This window comes from Lonchura striata, chromosome Z (genome assembly GCF_046129695.1).
Source record: "Lonchura striata isolate bLonStr1 chromosome Z, bLonStr1.mat, whole genome shotgun sequence".
Classification (NCBI taxonomy): Eukaryota; Metazoa; Chordata; class Aves; order Passeriformes; family Estrildidae; genus Lonchura; species Lonchura striata.
In genome coordinates, this window is record NC_134642.1 from 41,636,892 (window position 1) to 41,662,778 (window position 25,887).

The 25,887-nt window shown below is 42.3% G+C and overlaps 1 protein-coding gene across 1 annotated transcript in view; it reads right to left on the reverse strand.

The window, feature by feature from the left end:
- The window catches only part of UBE2R2 (ubiquitin conjugating enzyme E2 R2), a 54,287-nt gene extending 30,522 nt beyond the window's left edge, over window positions 1–23,765 (reverse strand). The window contains exon 1 of the mRNA XM_021538947.2: window positions 23,477–23,765. Within this exon, the coding sequence (XP_021394622.1) occupies window positions 23,477–23,653 (177 nt within the window). The 5' untranslated portion in view covers window positions 23,654–23,765. The remainder of the gene's footprint in view (window positions 1–23,476) is intronic.
- Between the last annotated feature and the right edge of the window lie 2,122 nt (window positions 23,766–25,887).

Below are 25,887 nucleotides of genomic sequence, written 5' to 3' on the forward strand. Positions count from 1 at the left end.
AGTTGTGTACTATTGCAAAAATGTCTGCAATCCCACTCTAATATCCAGCATTTTCACAACTGCTAAGCAATGTCTGCATGGCAGAGCAGCAGTTCCTCTGTAGAATCTGGAGCATGAACTGCACATGCAGAAGCACGGTATGTCTGGGGACCCAGGGCACTCCCATCTCAGTAATGTTTTTACTAGGTCAGCAGACCCTATTTACCACAAGATTTACAGAGAGGTTCAGTATAAAATCACCTCACTTACACACAGAGTACCACAATGAAGTACAGGAGCAAGCAATATCACAGTATCACAAGATAAATGATCATTCAGTTCACTTCCTTGGAACCACCTTGTCACTCCTTGGTGATCAACTCAAGAAAATTTCCTTAACTTCATTAACACATTAACCCTGGCCCCAAAATGTAAACACAAAACATCAGATGGAATGTTTTCTACGTGGTATTTAATTATCTTCTACCTGGTAGTACTTGCAATTTTGATGTCTTGACAGCTATTAGTCTTCAGCAATTGACCTATGTGATCATTAACATGGTCATACTGCCTAGAATAATCTAAAATACTAATTTATTTTAGATACTATGTGTGCCATTTTAGTCTGTCACTTCCCAGCCCTGAAGCATTTAGCCATCCGTAAAGCAAGGATTCAGAGAAGACACCAAACCAACTACCCACACTCCAGAAGTCAGCATTTAGGACTCCTGAATTCCTTTCAGAGGATGTTTTCAGAGAGACACTTATCCCAATATTATTTCTTTATGTGCTCCACAGTTCAATTGTTAATTCTCAAACTGTCATAATGCTAAATTAAAGAAGGTTGTGGGAAAATTAACATATATAAGGTTAACTGAGAACTATCTTCCTACTAACATGAAAGATCAGGATTAGGCTGTACTCTTTTAGTCAAAACATTCTGCAGAGACCCCAGGTGAGCCTCTCAGGCAGAGCGGCTGCCACTCTACATTCAGCATCTCATCAGTATTTGCTACTAACTCTTTGCACAAATGCCTGTATTAATTTACAGTGGATGACCAAACCATATTTAAAGCCTTTATTTTGTTCTTCTTTTCCTTTCCATCAAAACACACATAGCAAGTTCAGCTGCCTTAAGTATTTTATTAAAACCTACCAGGCAGTATCAAGGACAAAACAGTGGACTGAGCAGACAGAAGCAATTGTGATCTAGTACATAAATCAGTATTGGAAAGGACAATACACAAAAATATTACACTTGATTCAAATATCAACTCTTTGGAAGTAAACTCATATTAGTGCCAAAGTCCAATCTGGAGATTCTTTCAAGCTCATTTTCCATGCAGTCAGCTTCACTGTGCTGTAGCGTTGTTGCCCCAAAATGGTTTCTTTCACTCACTGTGCAAGAGGCTGGTCCCCACACAGAGTTGAGGTATTTGATTTATTTACAGTTCTGCACAGAAATGGGGGCTGGTGGTGAATCCACAAAGCCAGCACAACTACTATCAAAATCTTCCATTATTTATACATTTTACCAAACATTTACCAAACATTAATGTTCACTGGCTACAAGTTACAGAGTTCCCTCATTAGTTAGTATTCTATCTTGTATTAGTTAAATTACTCCCTTACTTCTCAGAGCACACAGACTAATAAGCAATTCTTTATTTTGAGTCGGTGGTTCCTTTGGCCAGTGATCCAGGAGTTGGTGGTCCTAATCTTCCCTTGCAAGAATTACTTTTTATCCAGCTGGAGTTGATTTCTCAGTTGTTGACTTTATTGGTTTCTTCCTTATCTTGGGAGTTCTGCCAAATGTCCTTGTGGCTGGTAAACCCTGTATTCTTTGTGCCCACTATGAGTGGTACATCCTGCTTCCCAAGCTTTATTAATCTCCTCCTAGGTCTGAGAAAATTGAAGCATGTCAAGCCCTAAACCTTAATAAGGCTGTTCTATGGACAAATAATGTACCTTTCTAACACCTGGATATCAGTATGAAGAGCCTGTCAACAGTGAGAAGGCACTTTCAAACAACAGAAGATATTGCAGTGAAGCACTGAGAAAGCACTGAGAAAGCTCAAGGAGTACTAGATCTTGAGCATAGGTGAAAATTAGTTGTAAAAGGACATTAAAGATACAGTTTGGACTTCTCAGCTGAGCGGAGAGACTTCAATTCCAAGAAGGTATTGCAAAGAGGAAGGGGCATTCTTGTAAACTTTATTGTTACAGTTGTCCAGCATGGCAGAAAGTATCCACTCTACTACCTCATTAACATCTATGGAACTAAGTTCAAATTATCCCTAAAAACCTGAGCTTGTGTTTGGTTTTTTCTCTCCAGTGAAGATAACCCCCTTCCCCACCCTATGTTTGAACAACATCAGGTATCTTCTCAGTATCAAGCTTGCTCACTAGTTCCATGCTTTCTCTGCACCACTACACTCATTTGGTACAGCAGGTATGATGATGCTCATGAGCACAGTTGTGTCTTTGCACAAGTAGCTGCTGCACGGCAGCTGCTGAGGGAAACAGCAATTCACTGGGAGCTAATGCCAAAACACTCCCAGTGCTTGTTGAGATTTACAGCATTTTAAACAAGTGAGGTCTAACAGGTTACCAGTTACATACCTGGCAGGACAGCTCAGGAGCCCAAAGAAGGACTACAGTCAATGTGTTGTCAAATCCAGACAAAAGCAGCAATTGGAATTACTATGTCAAACAGACTATTAAGAACCAAATGAATGATGACAGTGTGTGCAGCATTGTCACTGGCATCTGAACACCACAAAATCTGAAGCGTATAAACTGTTGTTTCCTATCTCTAATACTCAGCTATGGGTCTGATAAATCCCCAGTACTACTGCTTAAAAACAACTTAGCATCCAAACTAGCTCTAATCAAGAAGAGAAGAACGAACTGGTTCAAGCCACAACAGAGATTACTCCTCCCACCCCCTCCTGGCACTACTGCACAGCCAGATAACAAACCAGCCAGAACAACCCTAATTTTTAATTTAAATGGTTTATTTTGGAAGAAGTCACCCTTTAGACCTTTATTTATAGAGCTGTGCCAACAGTTCAGTCAGTACAACGTTACGACGAATCACCAAGGTTGAATCTTTCAGCAAGTGTGGGATTGCATGCACAGAAAAAAAAAATCCCAGCCTCCCAGGAGCCTTTTGCTACTACTGAAATCCTCCACAAATGCCTGCGTTGCCTTTCCTAGTACAAGACTCATGAGGCAGTTCTGTATACTGTTAGCTGTGGCTTTAGGTATTAATACTCTGCTGATAATCTGAATACTCCATACATGTATGCATACATATACTCTATCAGTACTTCCCTCCTTTGGGAAGACAAAACACAGTCAGGGTTTTCTTTCCCATTCTTACACTCAATAATATCTTGGCATGCAGGTGTAGGGCCGGGGAATGGCAGCAGGGAAAAATAATCTAAACAAGTTAAATTAGTGACCTGCTTGCTTGTTTAGTGATAAAGACAGCCAAGCCAATAATTTCTGGCCAGACTTCATGATCATGTGATTTATAATGGACATTTTAGAATTACAGCCTCAGCAGTACATGTACCCCTCTGGAGCATGTCATTAACATGCCACACATTTGACTTTTTTTGTGGAGTGGAACAAGCAAGCACTCACCAGAAGCCACTCTTACAGAGCTCAGTTTCAACAAAAAACATGTGTAACCACCCTTCAGAGTATGCAAGGCTTTCAAGAGGGCTTCAACTTACTTATATTGCATACAAACTGTACAGTAACCATCATTTCTGCAGCTCATTAGTAGTCACAAACCCCTTATTGTATTTGTGAGCTGGATTAACTTTGCAGGTTCAAGAGCCCCCAGCAAGTCACAGACTCATCATTGTAGACGTGACACAAGCATACATCTTACCATTAAAATACACCAACAGCATTGCCTGCCTCCTGTAAAAAGAGACAAGTTTCAAAACATTCTCCTTCACTCTCATTATAGAGAAGCTAGCCTCATTTGAGTAGCGCACTGTCTGCTGCTCAAATTACACTGCAATATTTTCAGTTAGCCTCTTCCCAACCAGGCATCATTCAAAGCACATATCAATGTACAAAAGCAGAAAAAGAAGACTCCAATGCTGAAACTAACACCAGACCACTACTTACAAAGATGATATTAAAAAAAAAAACAAACCCCACATCACCCTGATCAAAAACCTTTGAGTCAATTTAGACTTTGTAGGACAAAGTACTTTCTCCTGCTGGCAAAATGGCCCTTGTGCTAAGTGCAGACATACTGGCAGTTTTGCAGATCCAGTATACTTTATAGCTTCAAAGTGTTTCAAAGCAAATATCTGGAAGACATCTACATAATTAACTTTTTTTTAGTGTTGCTCAGTGAAGTCATGTCATCTTTTCAAGATAGAAAGCCTGCATGCACAGACACCAAGGTTGAACTGTGTGGCTGCCTACAGCCCATATTAACAGCAAGTGGGACAGCAATTTAGGTTCAAGAGCCCTGCTCTAGCTCAGAGGAAAAACTGAAAAAGGAGGATACTGGGGAAGTGACCACAGGAGTATCCTAGCAACTTTGTACCCTATGCACAGCTTCCCTCGTGTTTGCTGCAGTGCTATCCACCTTTTCAGGGTACTAAGTCTATGGACATTAGATATACTTCTCATACAGACATAACTACTGCAGCCACCAGGATTAAAATGCTGTGATTCTCCTTTCAGCATGAAAAAAAAAAAAAAAAAGATTTCTTAGAAAATCCAGCACAAAGTAACCCACACTGTGCACTAAGCTCTATGTGCTGCAGAGCTTGTATTCCCTGTACAACCACTTCTGCACTGGGTATTGCAGCCTGTGTAAGGGGGTTTATGCTTCTACTCCAATCTCCAAAATAAACATACCAGGCATCATATCTAATTATATCAAAGGTAACACATAACTCATTCACTTCTTTACTGTGAGTAGCTAGCTTTAAACACAGCTCTTACAATACCAGATTAATGACCATGGAAGCCTGTATCACTAGTTCATTATCCTTACAGTCCAGAAGCTTAACACAAAAAGCCACAACAGCAAGATTTTTAATTTGCAAATTAAACACTTACTGATCTAACATTCTTGTACATGTTATCATAGGACATTGAAATTGCTTCCAGTGTGAAATGCTGTCTTTAAAATCACAGCTTCATCCATGAGACAACTGACTACACAGCAAACTAATGAGAAAATTTCACCAGAAAAAGAATTGCAAAAAAGTTCACCAATGACAAAATGTTTGTAAGGATGGACTTTTAAGCCATTTTCCTGTTGCACTAAAAGATTTTCTGCCACAAATACATTACTAGACAATGAGCATGGGACAGGAACTGTATGAGGTTACCTTCTCAGCCCCTGTCACAGATATGTCCTCCAAAAATAGAAAAACAGCCGTTTAAAGAGGAAAAGAAGATCTTGCACTCTCCAGAACAGAGCAATTAACAGACACCTAAAAGTATCTTTTGATTTTTTGGACCCTGCCAAAACAGGAGTAACACCATAAGCATTGCATGGGTGAGCATGACAAGCCCGGTGCTTGTGAAGTGCATCTCAGGAGTCAGTGCAGACTAGGGACAACTCTTGAAAACTCCAGGTTCTAGACACAAAATTCTTTGTATGTTCCTTCTGAACAGGGCTTGCTGACCTGCTCAACAAAAGTGACAGGAAACAAAATGCCCTGAACACAGCTCTGGGAATTTCATACTGAACTCAAGGTTACAAGTGGATATGTGTTTAAGGCTGACTCGGAGCCTGTACGTGACCACTTGTACCACACATCTCATTCAGATGATTATCCTATTTTCCTTAAAAAAAAAAAAAAATCTGCTAAACTGGGACACCTTTTTCAATCAGTTGGCACTGGGGCATTTAGTCCAAAGGCACTTTTGCATTTTCTGGGTGGATGCCCTATCCTAAAGGGCAGTAAGCATAGCACTCCTTCAGCCTTCCCCTCGGCATCAGGCCACTGTCCAGACAGGAATGCAAATGCCCAAGCCAGAAAACAAAAGGAGACTGACAGCTCATAGTACAGACCTTGGAAAAAACTGTCAGGATCAGTAACATTTCACACTGGCATGTGAGCTGATAAACAGGAGCAATCTCTCCTTCCAGACGAGCACCTTAAGCTACAGAGGAAAATTCTTCACTGCTGGCTGGATTTTGGCTTTACCTTAGTATGCAGCCAAGAGCCCAGAACACAAAAATTTCAACAAGGGAAAGGAAGTATTCCTCAATATAAACTCACAGCCTGATAACTAAGTTACCTCGAAAAAAAAAAAAAAAACAAACAAAAAAAAAAACACCAAACAAACAAACAAAAAAAAAAACCCAGAGGATATGTGTTTAGTCCCTTTAAATTGCAGTGAGAACTAAATACATCTCCAGTACTTTTGGCTGAGAGCCATATATTAAATTTCCTGCAGGAGTCAAAGCCCTGAGGAGGACACAGCTATCCCCAGACAAAAGATGACTGGGGAAAACCTCTCCAAGTCTCACTCAAAATCTGGGCATGTAAAATAAGTGGGATGGCCCTTAATGTCACCCTTCAGTACTGCAGTTGTTGACACTTCAGGCACCTCTGCACAATTTTAGTTCTTTATCCTACTTACCACAAATTGCTCTAAAATGGTGACAGTTGCAGGGCAAGAATGTATGGGATAAAAACATTGCTACAAAAGCATAAGAGGGATTATTTTAAGAATCTAGTATTATTTCTTAACTTGAAGTGGAACTTTGACATTGAACAACCCAACTTGCCTGGAACAAACATCTGAGAAAGGAAGAATATGGAATCAAAATCACAAAATGAAGGATTCTCCACTATTTTAGCAAAGTTATACAACCTTCAGGTCAGACATCTAAAACATCTGAATACCATTTACTACAACTCCTTTTTCCTTTATTATACACTGTGTGCTCCTGTAAGAGCATGATGGTTACATTGCAAAGAGCAGAATGACATCCAACAATTTATCTCAAATTCCCATAAAAAAGGATACAGATGCTTTTTTTACCTAGTGAAGGTGAAGTTTCCTATAGCATACTCCTTAGTTTGGGAAGGAGGCTATCCAACATTCTTTAAAGCCTGCCATGTCAAGTGAAAACTCAACATAAGAGCTGCTTTATAGACAAAATTAAGACAAGATCCAAGCTAAGGCTGACAGTGAGGCTGATTCAAGCACGCATCTGGATGAGTTCCCATTCACCATTCAGCAGTGGACATCTTACCAACATAAAAGCATAACAGGTCAGCACAAACAAAATTTTGAAAGTTTGATCTAGAGTTAATAAACAAACCACCTGTGTTTTGCTAATTATTGCTAAACAACATTAAGGCCAACAGTTTAGCAAAGTTCAAAAGCAATTAGGTGTTGTATGGGTAATAAGAACATCCACAAGTACATTAGCTAGGATAAAACAGTTTATAAAAGGATTAAAGGAATACCACACCTCGTGGTATAAGTCAGCCACTATATCATAGATACATTTTTTCTGATTGTTTTGCTTAGCACAGAGCAGCAGAAATCATGCCTACTGTTCCAGCAACTGACAGGTAAATTGCACTAAGGAACAGCTTACAAAAACCAAAATCAAACTAGATTTCACTAGCTCAGGTTCAGGCTACTCTAGTTAGCTTATACAACTATACATTACATTTATCTTGGAATAAAAGCTACTCAGGGCAAACCTTAGCTGATTCATATTCACAAGTGCTTACAACACATTAAACTAGAATTGAGACATTTAAGGTACAGAAGTTGATGTGACACCCTCAGAGTGAGATTATCACAACAAAACGCCCAGACTATCACCATGATCACCTAAGTAAGCAATTCTCTGCTGATTTCAGTGAACAGCTACCACCTAAAGCTTAAAAAAAAAAAAAAAATCACAAAGTGTCTTAATAGTCGTCTTGTACTGTTGTAAAAGGCTTCAGAGAATCAAGTTCTCTGTTCACAAGAAGCTTTGCTCCTGTGTAAGGACTATTCATTTCAGGATAGTTTAACCACTTTGACCTCATACCTTCAACTTCAAGGTGTTGCTCAAGTCCAAGTCCAATACAATAATTAAAGATGGACAAAACCCAAATATTTTTAGCAGGCTGTTTTCCTTGCATCTACAAAAAGCATAATTTGCCATTAGCCCCATGAAATGGCAGAAGGATTCTGACAAAGGAGCTGTAATTACCAAGTCATCTCCACTGAAGTGCCAGCTACCATATGCTCTCTTCAGGAAACACAGACTACTCCATGTAATAGTGCCTAGTTTATGAAACTTCCTATATCAAGCTTCCTTTTGACAAAAGGGTGGGTTTGATTGTACCAGGCATATTTGGAAGACTAGCTGTTAAACTAGTGAAAATAGAAGGATAAAAATAGTGGATCTTAACAGCAGAGCAGATCACTATAAGCACACAAATTAAAGTGATTACATAAGGTGATCCAGGTTTCATTTCATACTCCCTCACTTTTAAATTAAATATTCTTTGCAATGGTAGGAAATATTTGGAAAACAGACCATGCTACTTTCAGAAGTGATTTGTGAACCTTAATCTGTTGACTGGTGTCAGATGAAGTTACAGATACCTTAACAAGTCTTGTATCAGATTAGCACTTTCAGTGTAAAAAAAACTTCATGGGTCAGAGGGAGGTGTAATACAGTTTAAAAACTTATAAGCTATAAAAGGGGAAAAGCATAAATAGGTATTTTTACCATTGCTCCTTCAGCAAAAGCTACCCACAAATAAAACACCTATCATCAGTATCTGCATTACACCAGGGACCACAATTTCTAACACTTCAGTTAGAACCTCCCTCTAATTAGGCAAAGCTTTAGAAGTAAATCAACTATTAACTGTAGCACAAGCTCACACTGCTATTAGAGACAGTTAGCAGAGATTTTGCCTGTATTGAAAAATGTGGCTAAGCAGAAATAGATGGTCAAATGACTGAATGAAATAACCAGAGCACCAAGCTGGATCTGTATCACAGAAATATTAAGTCCACCTAGTACCCTGATCACTACTAGTAGAGCCAGATAGCTTTTAAACATTCAGGTAAAAGAAAAAAAAATTGATCAAGTCACTGTTCCTGTAACTGCAGGGTAAGATTTCTCCTAGAAAAAACCAAGGGAATAAATGTGATAGGAAATTAATCCTACCAGCAGTTTTCACTATTTCCTGGCCTTTGCGACAAGAAGTAGCTTACAAGTTTTTCACTTCCATATGAATGAAGTTTTCAACTGTGATGTTTCACAAGTTGCTACACAAAGAGAAGCTCAGAAACCAAATATTAGATGAAAGGCAGAAAGGGTACACCTAGTCTTCTCTAACTTTTCTGAGCACCTGGTGTTCTGCTTAAGATTCAGTGCCTGTAGAAATACCTGTCATAGTTGGCAGTTACAAATATGCTTGTGGTAGCAGGAAAAAACTGGCTCAAATTCCACTTGTTTTACTCAGCTGGGCTTTCTTTGGGCTGTGCTTTTTGTGCTGAAGTGAAGCAGAATTAAGTACTTCATGAAGAAAGCAAAAGATTAAAACTTACCAGCTTTTACCTACAGAACATCAAATCAGCACATGCAATCATGATTAGCAAAACACATAGGAAGATGGCTCAATTTCTCACCGTGGAAAGCACTACAGGAAATCTCTGACAGTTGCAGCCCAGCAGTTATCTCTGACATAGAATACATTTCTCATACTAGTACCTGCTTGCATGCAGGGCTTATTTTGCACTGGGATTTTGCTGCAACACTTGTATGACTACACTGAACGTCAGGGCTGCAAAATGAAGTACACCAGTAGAACAAGAATTCATATCACATGCATCAGTCACCTTTCGGGGATAAATATACCCTGGAAGGTGTCTCCCCATAGATCCGTCCTCATGCACCAGGTAGGCAGCCAGGCACACTGTCATACCAAGAGAAGAACCACTGGGGTTACAACAGTCAAGAATCCCACCACTGAAAACACCAATTTGCTACAGTAGCCATATTCAACTCCCTGTGTAAGCCTAAAGCTGCTCATTGCTTCTGGTTCTTCTGTCAATCCATTGCCATTTCTCAATCTTAACATTTACTTGCTATTTTCCTCAGGATATTTAAGTGACTGCAGTTGCCAAGACAACCACTTCATCAACACCAGCCCCTCAGCTCATCTATCTTGGGCTTCCCTTCCGTTCACCATAATTTCTAGGAAATCAGTTGCCAGAAACAGTGATTTTTGAAATCTGGCATTTGTGGGTTTTTAGCTTCTACTAGCCTTTGGGATCTCTAAGACTCTCAGGAAGAAGCTTTGATTTAATTATAACCTCAGCAGTGAGGCTTCCTGTAAAGCTGTAAAAAGTCTGATAGCTTAAATTCCAAGGCACTGAGGCAATTACAGAGGAAAACATCCAAACCAGGTTTATGCACCTATGCTGTCACTTTCAATAACTGTGTAACTGATGTCTCCTTCAATTTTGTTACCAAGAAAAAGAAAGTGACACAAGATTTCTTAAAGTTATCTAGGCATGATAGTCATGAAACAAAATGGGAAATTCAGCTGAGCTTTGCAGACAGCTAAGTCTTAGGATGCTGTAATACAATTTCCAGGATTTTTTTCTCAACAGCAAAAGTATGGCAGTAAGATCCTGCATAGCATTCCTCCTTCCCAAGTTCATCTAAAACACAAAAAAATAAGGCATCCCAACTTCAATCACAACGTGAGCTTTGATTAGAATTTACATTTTTCAAAATACAGGATACACCAACAGAAGCAAGTAAGCTAGATCTGGTTAAGTTTTAACACCAACAAAGCTACCAACAGCATCTTTGTACCATCGGCACCTGAAGCCACATCAGAGCAGCTTCCCAAGTTTGTCTACATGGCCTTCACTGCTGTGACTTAAGAGATTTACAGCTGCAACTGTACTGACTTTGCATCCATTTTCATGGATACAGGTGGCGGCTGAACCCTGGCAATGTGGGATTAAGAATGGGTTGCAAAACCAACTCTAAGCTGGGTCTGTTCACAACTGGTGTTAAATATCATGCTGTCACTAACAGACCCCACTGCTGTGCTTGAGACAGGTCAAATCTGCCACTGCAGGCATACTTAAATACTACAAAATTATCTCAATGGTTTATTAGTGTGGACCTTGGTGATTTGTCATGGTTGCCACAGTACCATTGGTAAATGCCCTATGTATTCCTTTTACTGTATCTATTTGCACAAGGTTATCAAACTTAGAGAAGGTAAAGTCTTTATATTCTGCCTAAAACTCAAACTACATAGCAATCACATTAAGCTGTGACTAAACATTACTTTACTGAATAAATATTCTACAACAGTATTTATCAATGCATTTATAAATAAAGCAGTTAGAAACACCAGCTTTCCTTATAAAAGGAAAGGTACCTGCAGGTCAGTTGTGCCACAGTTTTCTATTTAAAGTGCTTGCTAAGTGAAGAATTTGGCTTTCTGCCCATGTGTTTTAAGCTCAGCATTGTGGCATAGCCTGGGTAATTGCACTTGGGGTGACAAGCACAACAGAACTCAGAGGCATGTCAGTAATAGATTTCAAACCTCGTCTTAACTGACTGGAACCACAAGTTGCCCTGCAAATGTGCCAGCTCCATGACATGCCACACCAGGCTGTTTCCCTAGCTGTGCTGCAGAGCTGCAAGCCCCTTCAAACTTCTACACTTCACATCAAATCCCACATGCTGGTTTCTCTGTGCCAAGAGGCTTTATTTTGAACCTACCCTTAAAAGCACAGTAGAGCAGACCTAAAGTGGCTGTAATGGAAGTGAACAAGAGGCTGGAGCAATTAATACAGCACAAGAAAGAAATCCCAGAGGTGGGAAATAAAAAAGCAGGGTGGCTTTAAACTCAGTGCAGGTCCCTCTGACATTTCAAACAATGAGGCAAGGCAAGGGATAACTTTGCCTCCTCCAATGAGAAGTTTACCCAGATTCTCCACAATACACTTAGATTTATTTGTGAAGCCTGCATAGCATACATCTCACAAGCCTACATACCCAGGCCCTGACTTGATGGCTTTCTCTTCAGCACCAGGAATGTCCCCCTCCTCCCCCAGGTTAAGTTACACAACCCCATCTTTATTTTTGCTCTTAGAGAATTGCTGCAGCTGCCTCACGGACAAAGTCTGCGCAGAGGAGTGTGACTTGTCAGTACATCAGGTTCTGTGCTGGGGTGCTTCAGGAAACTTCTCAGGCTTTTATTTTTAAAAACCAAGAATAAGCAGAAGTTCTTATTGAAAAAAAAAAAACAACTTTGCTTTTGTGTTTGAGCAGCCTGAAATTTATTTACTTAATCTCTTCAGCTATTCCAAAATTAAATACTGTGCTTGTAAACATATATGCCCAATTTGTTTTGGAAGAAAGTTCCCCTGTGAGTTATTTATAAAAAGCAAAACACTTTCTACCTACAGATTTAGTCAATTATGCTATTATAAGATACACATATTTTACATAAAGGTGTTAATTTATCCATAATAATGAATATGAACCAGATAGAAGGCTTAGTCTCTATTCACTAAATTACTTTTACTCTTATCAAAGAACATTTTGTAAAATTTCCCATGTGTCTAGAGGGGTCCTTCAATGCCAGCCAGTGTCCTTCACGTGAGCCCCTTTTACCATCACTACAGGTGATGAACAGAGCATTGCAGTAGCTCTCTTATCCTGTTTGTGTAGCATCCATAGACTATTCTGGACAAGTGCTGTGCTTCACCCACACAAAGGGCCTAACAGATAATGGATTCTGGACTTTGCATCCCTTTCACCCAGTCTAACATCAGATTGTAGAGATTTGTGCTCAAAGCAAATGTGACACAGCAATATTTAACAGTTTTACCACATAAAGCTCAGCTGAACATGCACCAAAGAAGGCTTTTTGGCTGCTACCTAGCAGAAGATGTTTGGTTAGCCATAAAAGCATCTAGTAATAGACAAAATTTTCCTGGAAGTAGCTGATTTCTCATAACACTTTCATGTTCCTCTTCCATAAAACACCTCCTTCACAGGATGTTTTTTACTAGAAGGAGATCCAGCACAGAGTTTAGATGACAAGCATACAAAAAACACTAGTTACAGAGTTTGCTCCAGATTGTTCCCCCTGTACTTAGCACTGGTAAGGCCGCACCTTAAGTGCTTTCTCCAGTTCTAGTCCCTTCAGTTCATGAAGGACATTGAGGTGCTGGAGCAGGTTCACAGGTCAGTGAAGCCTGGTGAAGGCTCTAGAGGGGAAGTCCTATGAGAAATGGCTGAGGGAGCTGCAGGTGGTTCGCCTGGAGAAAAGGAGGTTTAGGGAGACCTTATCACTCTCTACTACTGCCTGACAGGAAGGTGTGGCCAACTGGGGGTGGCCATCTTCTAGACAACTAGTAATAGGACAAGAGGACACAGTCTTAAGCTACACCAAGGGAGGTTTAGGCTGGGCATTAGGAAGAACTTCTTAACAGAAATGGTGATTAGACATTGAAATGGACTGTGAGGGAGGTGGTGGAGTCACTCTTCCTGAAGCTGTTCAAGGAAAGACTGGATGGGGTGCTCAGTGCCATGGTCTAGTTGACACCGTGGTGTGTGGACACAGGCTGGACTTGGTCTTGGAAGTTCCTACCTAACTGATTCTGTGAAACATTCTTTCTAGAGCACAGAAGTCACTGTTCTATACTTTGCAAGAAAAGGAAAGAAAAAACCTCCAAGACTTAATTACAACCCCAGCTATGAACTAAAGCAATCTGAACAAAAAAGCTATGCAATCTGAAATGGAGCATGAAAGAGTTAAAGTTACAACAGAACTGACCTCCAGCTAAGGCTTTCCTAGATTTGCTGTAGTATAACTTAGAGACTCTCCCTAGCATAATTTTTGTTTTAAAAGCAGATACTAGCCATCTTGGTTAGTACAGGTTAGATGTAGCTAGGTCAAAACCATTGCTCTCTTGGAAAAAAAGCATGGATGTGACACCTGTGGACATGGTTTAGTGGTGAACATGGCGGTGGGTGCTAGGCTGGTGGTTGGACTTGATCTTAGAGGTTTTTTCCAACCTTAACAATTCTGTGTTTCTAAGAAGATGAAAGTCATCCTCATGCTCAGCAAAGCTGACAGCTGCAGGGGACAAGATGAAACTGAACAAGGCTGAGACACCAGGAGTGCAAAACAAGTCACATGTGGTGACTTCATATGAGCCTGCAGTCATGACTCAAGTACAGTTATTCTAGCTTAGGAAAAGTTGAAGAAGAGGGAGATTCCTGAGGTGAGCTTGGATTCCAAGAGATTCCAAGACACAAAGAGGCCTGGTGGCATGACAATGACAAGTCTTTTGTGACTAAGCATACCAGAGCCTTCCTCCATGCCTCTGCCATTGCACACACACAGCTGCTCCCACAGGATGTGGCATGAGCTGCTTGGACAGCAGGTGAGATCCCAGGTGTAGTGCATGTGCTGAAGACATGTCCCTGTAACATTATACTGCATCCCCATAAGGCACAAGAACGGGCAATGCTGTGCTTAAGGATGGTTACTCATCATCTGTACCCCAACCTGATCTGGTCCATCATTCAGGAAAAGATCCACAACTGCCAGCAGGAACCTCCTTGGTGGAGAAAGGTACCACACACCTATAGCAGTCATCTCACCACGGCTTCTCATGGCTTTTTTTGATCACCAGCAGCTTACTTAGCTGTTTTCTGTAGGCAAAATATGGTTCCTGGTTGAAGAGCCCAAGCATATCACTTATATTAGAGATGTGAAAAAAGTGAAATACTTAGTAGGTATGGGATAAGCCTGCAAGTTGGGTGAAAATTAACAGTCATTTATCCAAGATGAACATTAAGCAGGCTGCCTTGAATCTGTGAAATTGGAGTATCACCTTGAACAGCAACAGAACCCAGGCTTATAACACTGAGAAGAAAGTGGTCAAGACCAGCAGACTTCTTGCTGGCAGCCAGTACAACTCCAATCTCTTTCCAAATGGAGTATAGTTACGGATGATATGGGTACAAGACCATGTACTTAGCTATTACTGTAACTTAAAATTGATCTCCAGATCTGCTTTTTAGCCTTTTGTGAGTCTGTCCATAAACTCCTGAAGGTCAAAACCATCTTCAGTATCAAAAACTATTCAATAATACAGCCAGTTTCAAAACTCAAAAGCCCAAATGTCCACAGCCTTAAACAAGTCTACCCTACCTACTTAGTTTTCCCAGTCGTGCCACTACTGTTGTACTTCAGGCCAAAGCCAGCCAAGCTTCATCCACACAAATCAAAGACTGCAACCAGCATGAAAAAAAAGAAAATCAGTTAAACTTCACAGAAAGTATATTAGTAAAATATTGAAGGACATAAGCTTTCCGGTTTCTGGAGACACTGAGAAATGGAAATAATTCCATATGGTGGTCTCAAAATTTTCATTTTTGTATGCTCCAGTGGAAATAATATAGCACTATAAAATGCCTAGGTTCACTTAGAAGTGCTTTCAAAAAAAAAAAAGTAGCAACAGGTCCTCTACAGACAATTGTTTAAACATGACTGTGGTTGACTAAAGAAACTAAGAACTATACAAGAGAAGTAACATTACCATCATCCACTAAAACTGAACAATAAATTCAGTAAGAGTTGTCTCTCAGCATCTTTCTTATTTAGCATTTTGAGTAACATGGACACAGCAATAAATAATGAGGTTAGGCAGAGATCCCACTGAAGTGGCAATATCATTAATAACAGACGAGGCTTTTTCTTTCCACCTTAAACAAAAAGGACCGTGCACCTTCATCTGGGTAGGAGCATTTTGTTACCCCACAAATGACAAATTAGAAGGGATTTAGATAATAGCTACAAGATATTTAAAAAGTACAGCCTCTGAAGTTATACTGCTTAATGCACTGCTGAAAGGTAGTCAACTACCAAATGTGGGTCCAGTTACTCTTTTGCAGAGAAGAAGCTGGGAGCACAGAGATGAAATTCAGTTTTCTTCAATACATTATAAGAAGCCCATTCTTTTAATAAAGGTGAGTGCTTTTACAGATAGTTATTCTAGCCAAGATAAGCAAACACTTGTGCACCAGTGTGGTTTACATCATGAATAAGGGGCTTATATGAGCAGACTTCATGCAAGAACAAATGTGTATTCAGAGAATGTATTGTAAGTCAGAGCTACTCCATTGCTTTGGCCTTGTCAAAACAAAAGCCATGGAGGTACCGCAAAAAAAGAATATTACTTCACCTTTTATCTAGGACTGACAACAAAAGGTTCCTAGCTGCAGAACTGTCTGAAGATTAATTTAAAACCAAAGAATTTTAGCTCAATGCACAAGTGTCTATTACTCAAAAAGTGACCCGAGCAACATAACCAATTAAACACTGGCAGAGGGTTTTGCATTTTAACCCCTTCAAATATTTTTCTACAATGAACAATAAAACATATATTTTAAATACTTAACTAGGATACATAACTAAGGGAAGGGTCACGAAGCTACTGCAAACATGTCCTTACTGCTATCACCTTGGATTTATCAAACAAAACCTATTTACTTGAATATCTAAATTACCTGTACAATTTTATGACAAGAAAGCAGCGCAAAAGGAATCTATGTCACACTTTTAATACTGAAACCTTAAGTGGTAAGGTACAGCCTGCCTGCCAGGCAGCCTTCTCTTTCTAAACCACAAATACTACGAAGCCTTCAAGTGTCCCCCATTTAACATTCAGCCCCTTTTATGTTCTTGTTGTTCTCTGGGTAGAAGCTTCAATTTAAAACGATCTCCCAGGAAGTCTTGAGGTCCCATTTCTTCAAGTCAAGCAAGATTCCAAAATATCCTAAACACACAGTAATTTAGTAGCTCTCATTTTTCTTCTCTTTGTAAGCCACTTTGGGCAAATGCATTTTAAATATTTCAGCAACTGTGATGACAGGCAATCAATCAATCAGTTTAGTTACTCTTGGCTACTAGTGCTTCAAGGGTGAGTACACAATGCCAAAGTTATTACTATCAAACTGGCCTGGTGAGATGGGATGTTCTCAGCAAGTCACTACCACAAAAGCTTAGCAAGATTAACTTCAACTCCCCTAAGTCATAATGCTGGATAAAAACACTAAGCCTAAACATGAAGCAGCATTCTGGAAATAGCTGACTAGTTTTGTGTACATGCCTGTGTGTATGCATACACCTAATCAAATGCAGCCCAAATCATAAGAGCAGCTGTATTTATGAATCACATCACCTCTAGTCCATCCACACTGCAGACAATGCGTAACTGACATTTTCAACTTGAACTCAGCTACATTTAAATTCAGCGTAAAACCTCCATCATTTATCCCATACCATTAATTACCCTGAACACCTGATGAACATGCCATAAACCACACAACAAAACTGCACATCAAAGATCAGAGTTAAGGTTCTGCAAGGATTGTTTTTTTCTGGTATTCTCTACCCTCCAGATGCAAAATAAGCATTGCATAGTAGACCTAAAGTGCTATTAGAGAGAAGGTACCCTGTGCGAATATATTAACATGTAAAATAGTAGAGCAGCATAAGAGTAACTTCAGAAACAGCAAGGTAAAAACATGTTTGAGTTTTTGAAAAGTTACAGATGTGTAAAATCCTCAGACACTGGGACAACATCACTGCAATATTGGATCTAAAGGATTTATGCACAAAAAAAAGTTTTAGAAAAACCCACTCTTCTAACACTATATAATCAAAAGTTTCCATTAATTCCTGTAATATGAACCACATATAAGTCTACACACTTTTAGTTACTAACTCTTGAACAGACAGACAAGAAGTCCCAAGCAGCACAGTTCCTTGAATTGTTACCTGAGAAAAAAACCTAAAACTCAAGTTCTATTTTACCTTACCAAAGGACCACTGTACAAAAATTAGGCAAATGAACAGTGCTCAATTTACAGATATGGAAAGTTTTCTGTTTTATTCTAATGGCATAGAAGAGTTGGGGTGTGGTATAGCTGTCCTCTTGCCATACAACAGGACCCAGCTGCACATTATCTCCTATGTTAAGGCAGTATCAGAACTGGAAACCACTATCAGTACTTCTCAGCACACGCCACAGTCCTACCTGGATCAGAGAAGCTCTAGGGAAAAGACGGGGGACTAGCTATGACTCAGCCCGTCTCCTCCTGAGGATACGCTGATGTCCAGAGCAGGCTACAGGATAGGCGAGTAGTCTGTGCAGCCAGAGGCACAGTCATCCACAACCCTTGTATGCAACAGCAGAGTGAGGAACAGTGAGGTATTCCCCAGACCTGAGAGTCTGGGATCATATCTCTGCTTTTGATCTGTGAACCAACACCAGAAGAAGTCTTTTGCTCCCCTGCCTGCTGACAGCTTAGAGGATCCTTGGCCTCTGAGACTGAACAGGAGCTCCACAGACCTGGAGCAAGGAGGACTCTACTGACCTGCAATACCATGTCCCTTTGTCACACCAAACAACTGCTTACTAGCATCAATGATTCCTAAGGACAACAAAAATAGATGAAATATACAGAGAGAAACTCTGCAGGACTTTGCAATGCTGAGGCCCACAGAAGGCAGTTTTTGTGTTGAGAGTACCTAACATTTTCATCCTGGCATTTAGGATACTTTTGTGGAATTAAATGTTCCATCAATTATATAATTCTAAGTGCTTGGAAGACTTCTATTTTCTTAATTTTAAGCTTCATGAGAAGTAGACTACAATACCAACATAGTGCTCATTCTTGCCATCAGTTATTGGTAACTAATTGGTTCTCCATCTATTTCCTGCTCTGAAATCTTAACGCATTTTGCAAGTTACTTTGAAATCAAATCACCTGGAAGAAGCCGAGATACAATACAGAACTCTATACAGTACAGGGCTAATAAATTACAAAAAGCATGATAACAATGCCTTGAGACAAGTATTTAGCCCCCAAATTACTTGACAAAAGTAATCATAATGTTTGGTGTTTTTCTCTCCTTTCAACTGATGTGTCAAGGCTTGTTCCTTCAAGTAGGAAAAGTATCTTATGAAATAAACTGCCTTAAGAACTATGAAACAGTAACTCTAACAATGTAGTTAATTCTACTTGTTTCCTTTCATGCTAGATATATTCCTTTTAATTTACCCAGCCTGAATCACCTCTGAAGGAGTTTTTAATTTTGACTTTTTGTCTACATTGAACATGCTTCTTGACACAGTGTACTTGCTCAAATCATGCTTCTGAGCAGTGCTAATGAAGCTTCTATTTGTATAATTTCTCACTTGTACCTTCCCTGAAACCCTGGCTCTCAGCACAACTGCTTTACCATGCAACTGAAAAAATCAGAAGACCTGCCTTTTTCAAAACAATTAAAAGCTCTGTCACTAAGGTACAATTGCACCAAACATTCAGGACCTCACGTAAGCCATCAGGAAATACTTTCTAATAGTCCTGCAAGTATTCACTGTTTGACCAAAGCATTGGGCAGAAGTTCACCTCCAGGCTCTGAAGGCTCAAGCATTAAAGAAAGACACTGGATTTCAAGATAGGGAACAATGGTAACTGGAGATGATAAAGACTTCACCATGCACAGCCCTCAGCAACTGAGATCTGTCCCATGTAGTACCTATCAGTCCCAGATTACAGCATTATAACATTTCTTGTGGTCATCCCCATTTATGTATCAGCTGCCAAAATTAAAGATGAAGAAGTTCTGCCATGTAGCAAAGGATCCTTTCAGATGAACCGAAGATGCCTATGACATAAAAGTGGCATTGATGAACTGCTTGCACTTAGTTCTGCAGATTACGGCACATTCTGGTTCTCTGCTGCTCAAGCACTGCCTGTTTCGTGGTTTGTCAAACCATGACAGCATGAAAAACCAGAAATATTTCCATCATTTCCAGAGCAATTCAGAACTAACATATAGCCCAGTGGAATCTGATCTAAAGACCCATCTTAGCACACCAAGTCCTTCAAAGCTGAACCTAGAAAGAAGCAATTGTCACTATCTGTGACCTGAACACAAAGCATTTCATTCTGAGAAAAATCTTCCTTTTGTCAATCAAAAAACTCAGCAAGTGAATCAGATGTAAGCAACATTTTAGACATACAAGGTCTACCCACACTCCACCTTTACACTCTGTGAGTGAGTCTGGCACTAAACATCAATTTCACCTAGTGTAGTCCAATACCCATGGCCCAACAAAAGTGATTCTACTAGAACTTTAGTCAAACTAGCAATTTATTACTGCCAGCAGCTGAGGGACAGACATTTGCTCTTATCATAACCTCTTTGGAAGACCTAACATCACTGCCCTGAACTTTTTTTCCCTTGCTAGCAAAGAAGAGAGGTAACCAGTGCATAGAATTCCTTCCTTGAGGAATGTAGTCAGGAACTTTAAGGATTGCTCAAAACATTACAAAGCTATTCAGCATGACTGGGAATACAGTTGCTAGGTAAGACAAAGATTGATGTAACTTGCACTTCAGACGTCCACCTTCAGCTGATCACATGAATGGGGTGGGGGGGCTGCATGTTCCCTTGCTGATACAAGCTGATCTTCATATAGCTGTTGCTCCTGGAGGCTGATCTAGATAGCAGGCCTAAACCCTGAAACACTGCAGCATATCTGGGCATGCTGTATTAGCTGATAAAATATGCTTAAGCACTGTACTTGAATTTTTAAGAAGTCCCTGAATTTATTATAGACAGCATGTTGATAACCTACCATTTAAACAAACATTCAAGGGGACTTGTTCTCTGCTTCAATTTATCAGATGTTATAGCTACAGGACTTGCAGCTGAAACCAGAATCTGTTGAACCAACTTTAGACAGTCACTGCTGTCAAGGGGGTGCAGAGAGAGCACTTCCCTCATCTCAGTTTATTCTACTTAGTTCAACAACCTAGAGAGAAAGGTCTTATGTCTATAAGAATAAACAAGGTGACAAAAGTTGATGTGACCACTTCTAAGAGCTCCCAAAACACAAATAATGCAATAGCATTCCCCAGTCAACCATGCCAAACACTTTCTTTATTAAAGTCACCTTAACCACAAGTTTTCCTTGAAATATTTGTGCTCTAGCTTAACTAGAAGCCTGGGTACATTTCTTCAATTCCTTCTGTTAAACTACGCTTCAAATGGAACACAATTCCCAAACTCTCACTGCCATGACATTGAAAAAAGTTACATCCTGTAATTTTATCTTTCTAACCCCATTTTCCTAACCTTACTAAACTGAAAATGAAACACAAGATAAAGAATTAATTAAGAAATATGAAAAATGAAATGCATGTAAGGTAAGCACTCGTTCAGAGCAGCATGTACAATTAATATATTGCAGGAGTGACCCATCAAATAAAGTTAGAGTATTATTTTTATCGCCAAATGATTCCATAAGCAGAGTCTAACACATCTGAAGACCTAGGACAAAGAGAGCCAAGAATATCACGTCTCACAGGACTCCTTCCTTTTTCAGTGTCTCAGAAGTCAAGATGCATAACCAAAGACCAGACAACTACAAAAATCCGCCATGCAGGGCTCCTCATGGAGGAAGGATTAGACAGAAACAACACACGAGAGATTTCAGCTGTGGCACTAGAAAGGAATCCCACTGCTGGGGAGGGGTGGAAGCATCATGAGACCTCATCTTCCCACTCTCAAAACAACTATAACAGGATTGGTCAAAAGAACTTAGAAGTAAGGCGCAGCAGTTCAAGGACATCGAATACCCAAAAACCCAATCATAGTGCTGAGGTAAGGCAACTGGGAGCCTTGCCTAAATCTACACTTGTAAACACACATCCCAAATTACTTCTCAGGCAACTTCAGCTTCTTTCCAGGAACAACTGCAAATATGCAGTGCAGAGAGCTCCCCAGCTGAATAAAACTATTTTGATCAGTCATGATTTCTTTGAAAAAAAAAAAAACGGATGAGTAACGTAAGTGCAGGAAGAGGTCACCAGACCATTCCGATGTAAAGATGACACTGTTACCAGTGACAACCAAAGACTCCAGCGACTTCCTGAATAAGTAATAATGGAGGTGAGTCTAAGAATACACCTATCACACCTATATGAGTAAGCCAGCCAACTCATTACAAAAGGCAAGTCTTATGCCAAAGCGTTCCTTTCCTTCCAAACAATGAGGCCAAACTGAACATGACTCAAATCTATTATTCCCCAAGCTACAGGTTATTTTGGTTTTGTGGAACAAAGCTCTTAAACCTTGACCTGTGGAGGCCAAGAGGCACTGAAGGTGCATGTTAGTCAAGCAAAGACATCACCCAAATTTTTTTTTCAGTTTGAGAGAAGCCAAAGGGCATGAAATAGAAGATGCAGGAGCCACAACTAAAACAGTTAACTGCAAGGAGAAGCAAGTTCATAGGGACAATATCTTGCCAGAGATCAAGCAGATATCAAGTGCAGAGGAGTGTGCCTAATGCAACACATCTTCTGCAGACATGAAGATTTTCCAATCGCCTGTTTTAAGAAAAAAGCGCAACTCGTCCTCCTCCAGTTGTTTTGATAATTTAAGTACACTCCCTTCAGTTCTTTTCTGGGATGTCTGTGCCAGATTTCTTATTTGCTGAATTCACAAGAGTGGAAATAGCAACCACAAAAGTTTTTTTGTATTAACAGGAAGGCTGAGAAAGGAATTGAATCTACCTTCACCCATTATGTGTTGCTGCAGTCCTTTGAAAGCTGCCTTCTTAAAGTGTGGAGAGGAAGAACACAGGAGTAGAAAAAAAAATGTGCCAAACAGCCCTGAAGCTCATGGAGTTGTGAAAAAAACACGGTCCTTACCCTGAATTAGCCATCAATAAGTGAAGCTATCAAGGGATGACTTGGAAGCCCCTTAGTTTAAACATCACAGAATTATAAAATGTTTGGGTTTGAAGGGACCTGGAAGATGATCTAGCTCCAACCCCACTGCCGTGGGCAGGGACACTTTCCACTAGACCAGGTTGCTCCAAGCCCCATCCAACCCGGCCGTGACCACTTCCAGGGATGGGGCACCCACAACTTCTCTGGGCAACCTGTGCCACTGCCTCAACACCCTCACAATGAACAATTCTGCCCTAATATCTAAGCTAAACCTACTCTCTTTCAGTTTGAACCCGTTCCCCCTTGTTCTGTCCCTAAATGCTCTTGTAAATAGTCTCGCTCCATCTTTCCTATAAGTTCCTTCAGGTACTGAAAGAACATAGAAATACGGGAACAGGTGATCTCCAAAGGTCCCTTCCGACCGTAACAATTCTGTGAAATACATACAGAGCAGAGCCCAGAGGGCAGCTTGGGGCGGGAGGGGCGAACTCTCCCACTACGGCGAGGTTCGGACAGGAGGCTCTTTGGGGCTGAAAGAGCAGATTCACAGCGCAGCGGCGGCTGTGGCGCGGCTCCCCCTCGCCCAGGCCGTGCCCGTGCCCCCTCCCGCAGGCCCGGCCCCGGCCCAGCCCCACACCGCGGCCCGCGCCGCCGGGGAGAGGCCCGTACCTTGAAGTACCCGCCCTCGTAGAGCGTGTTGGGGGGCCCGAAGATCGCCACCTCCCAGTTATAGAGGTCGGACTCGTCGACCAGGGTGATGCGGAAGCCCTCGACAGGCTCCTCCTGCAGCGACTTCAGCTCCAGCATCAGCGCCTTCTGCGAGCTGCTCATCTGCTGCTGGGCCATGGCGCGGCGCGGCCCCCGCCGCGGCCGCCTCCTCGCTCCCGGTGCCGCTCCCGGTGCTCCCGCCGCCGGTGGTGCCGGTGCCGGTGGTGCCGGTGCCGGTGGTGCCGGTGCCGCCCCCGCCCCTCCCCGCGCTGACGGCCCCGCCGCCGCTACTTCCTTTTGTGACGGCGCCGCTCGCGCTGACCTCAGCGCGCCGCGCCGGCCCCGCCCCCGCCGGCCCGTTAGCCACGCCCCCACGCCCCGGGCCACGCCCCGCCGCACGCCCGGCCGCGCCCCGGCGCCCCGCCAGGCCACGCCCCCACGCCCCGGGCCACGCCCCGCCGCACGCCCGGCCGCGCCCCGGCGCACCGCCAGGCCACGCCCCCACGCCCCGGGCCACGCCCCGCCGCACGCCCGGCCGCGCCCCGGCGCACCGCCAGGCCACGCCCCCACGCCCCGGGCCACGCCCCGCCGCACGCCCGGCCGCGCCCCGGCGCACCGCCAGGCCACGCCCCCACGCCCGGGCCACGCCCCGCCGCACGCCCGGCCGCGCCCCGGCGCACCGCCAGGCCACGCCCCCACGCCCCGGGCCACGCCCCGCCGCACGCGCCGTCGTGTGCCACGCCCCCGCCGCGTGCCCTTAAAGGGGCCGCGCTGGCCGGCGCCGCGGCCGTCCGGGGGGAGGAATCGCGTGGTGCGGTGGGGATAGGATGGGTCGCAAAATCACAGCATCGAGTGATTTGTAAAAGATCTTCGACGATATCATAGTCCAACCTATGACCCAACAACACCCCTGAGTGGCACATCCAGTCTTTCCTTAAACATGTTATTCCAGAGACAGTGACGCATTGGAATGGGCTGCTCAGGGGGGTGATGTCAGGGAGTTGCAGACAGTGATAAAGACCCCTGAGTTTTCCCTTCTCCAGGTTAAACACCCTCAGCTCCCTCAGCTGCTCCTCACAGGAGATGCATCTGAGACCTTTCACCAGTTCCATTGCCCTTCTCTGAGATTGCTCCAGCACCTCAATCTCCTTCCTGGATTGGGGGCCCCAAAATTGGACACAGCACTTGAGGTGCCTCACCAGTGCCAAGTACAGGGCAAGGATCATTTCCCTAATCCTCCTGCTTTTTTTATTATTGATCCAAGTCATTGGCCTTCTTGTCCACCTGGGCAAACTGCTGTTGTCGCATGTTCAGTTCCTATCAAGCAGTCCCCAGGTCCTTTCCCACTGGGCAGCTTTCCAGCCATTCTACCCCAAATTTGGAGCTGCAGGAGTTGTTGTGACCCAGGGGCAGGACCTGGCACTTGGCCTTATTGAATCTCACACAATTGGTCTATCCATCCAGCCTGTCTAGGTAGTCACAGGTAATGGGTGGGTACACAGTGGGCATGGTTTGCCCACTGACATGCACCCATGGTCACAAAACATGGTTTTGTACAGCGCATGGTTTTTGAGGAGTGAATTTGCATGACTCAGGACCCCATAAAAATCCTGCAGCAGCTCCCAAGTTGCAGTAGGACACAAATGGGCAGCTGCCATCCCTTACCACAACATGTTGTTCTCACATTCTCCACAGATAGTAATGTAGTCACACCAGAACATACCATTTCCAGCCTTCCTGCCATTCTCTGACTTGGCTAAAGGTGAAAAATGCTTGCAGAATGTAGAGATCTATCAGCCAGTAAACATGAGACAGCACCTGTTCCTTAGTGAGTATTTAATGAATAACATAAATAATATTCATTTATAAAATAAAGAAAGAAAAATAACAGTAATTGTCCAGGAGAAGGATGACCCATTTCTGCTTGGCATTTCTTTCATCCTTCTGCGCATGGCAGGGCTCAGGCCACCTCACAGAGGCGCCTGCTCCTTGGACAAACAGGTTGGATGATGTGTCCCATCATCCCTCTGTCATTACATGGCTTTAACCTTCTTCTTTGCCCCCACCACCTCCCAGGCTTTCCCATCCCGATGAAAACCCTGTAGACATGGGTGACCACTGGATCACTCCCCTGTGTTTTCCAAAGCCATGGACTTTTCCAAAGGCACAGAACTGACAGCCAGAGCCCTGTGCGTTGGTGGGAGATCATGCAGCTGGGCAGCCTGCACTGCAGGGGGACCTTGAAGTCTCTCCCTGACACTTGGTAGCCTTGACTCTGGCTCCTTCTCCAGACCTTGGCCCAGGGAGGAGAGCAGAAAGCAGATGGATTTCCCCAAGCTTCAGCTGCTCCCAGGACAAATTTGCCATTTCCC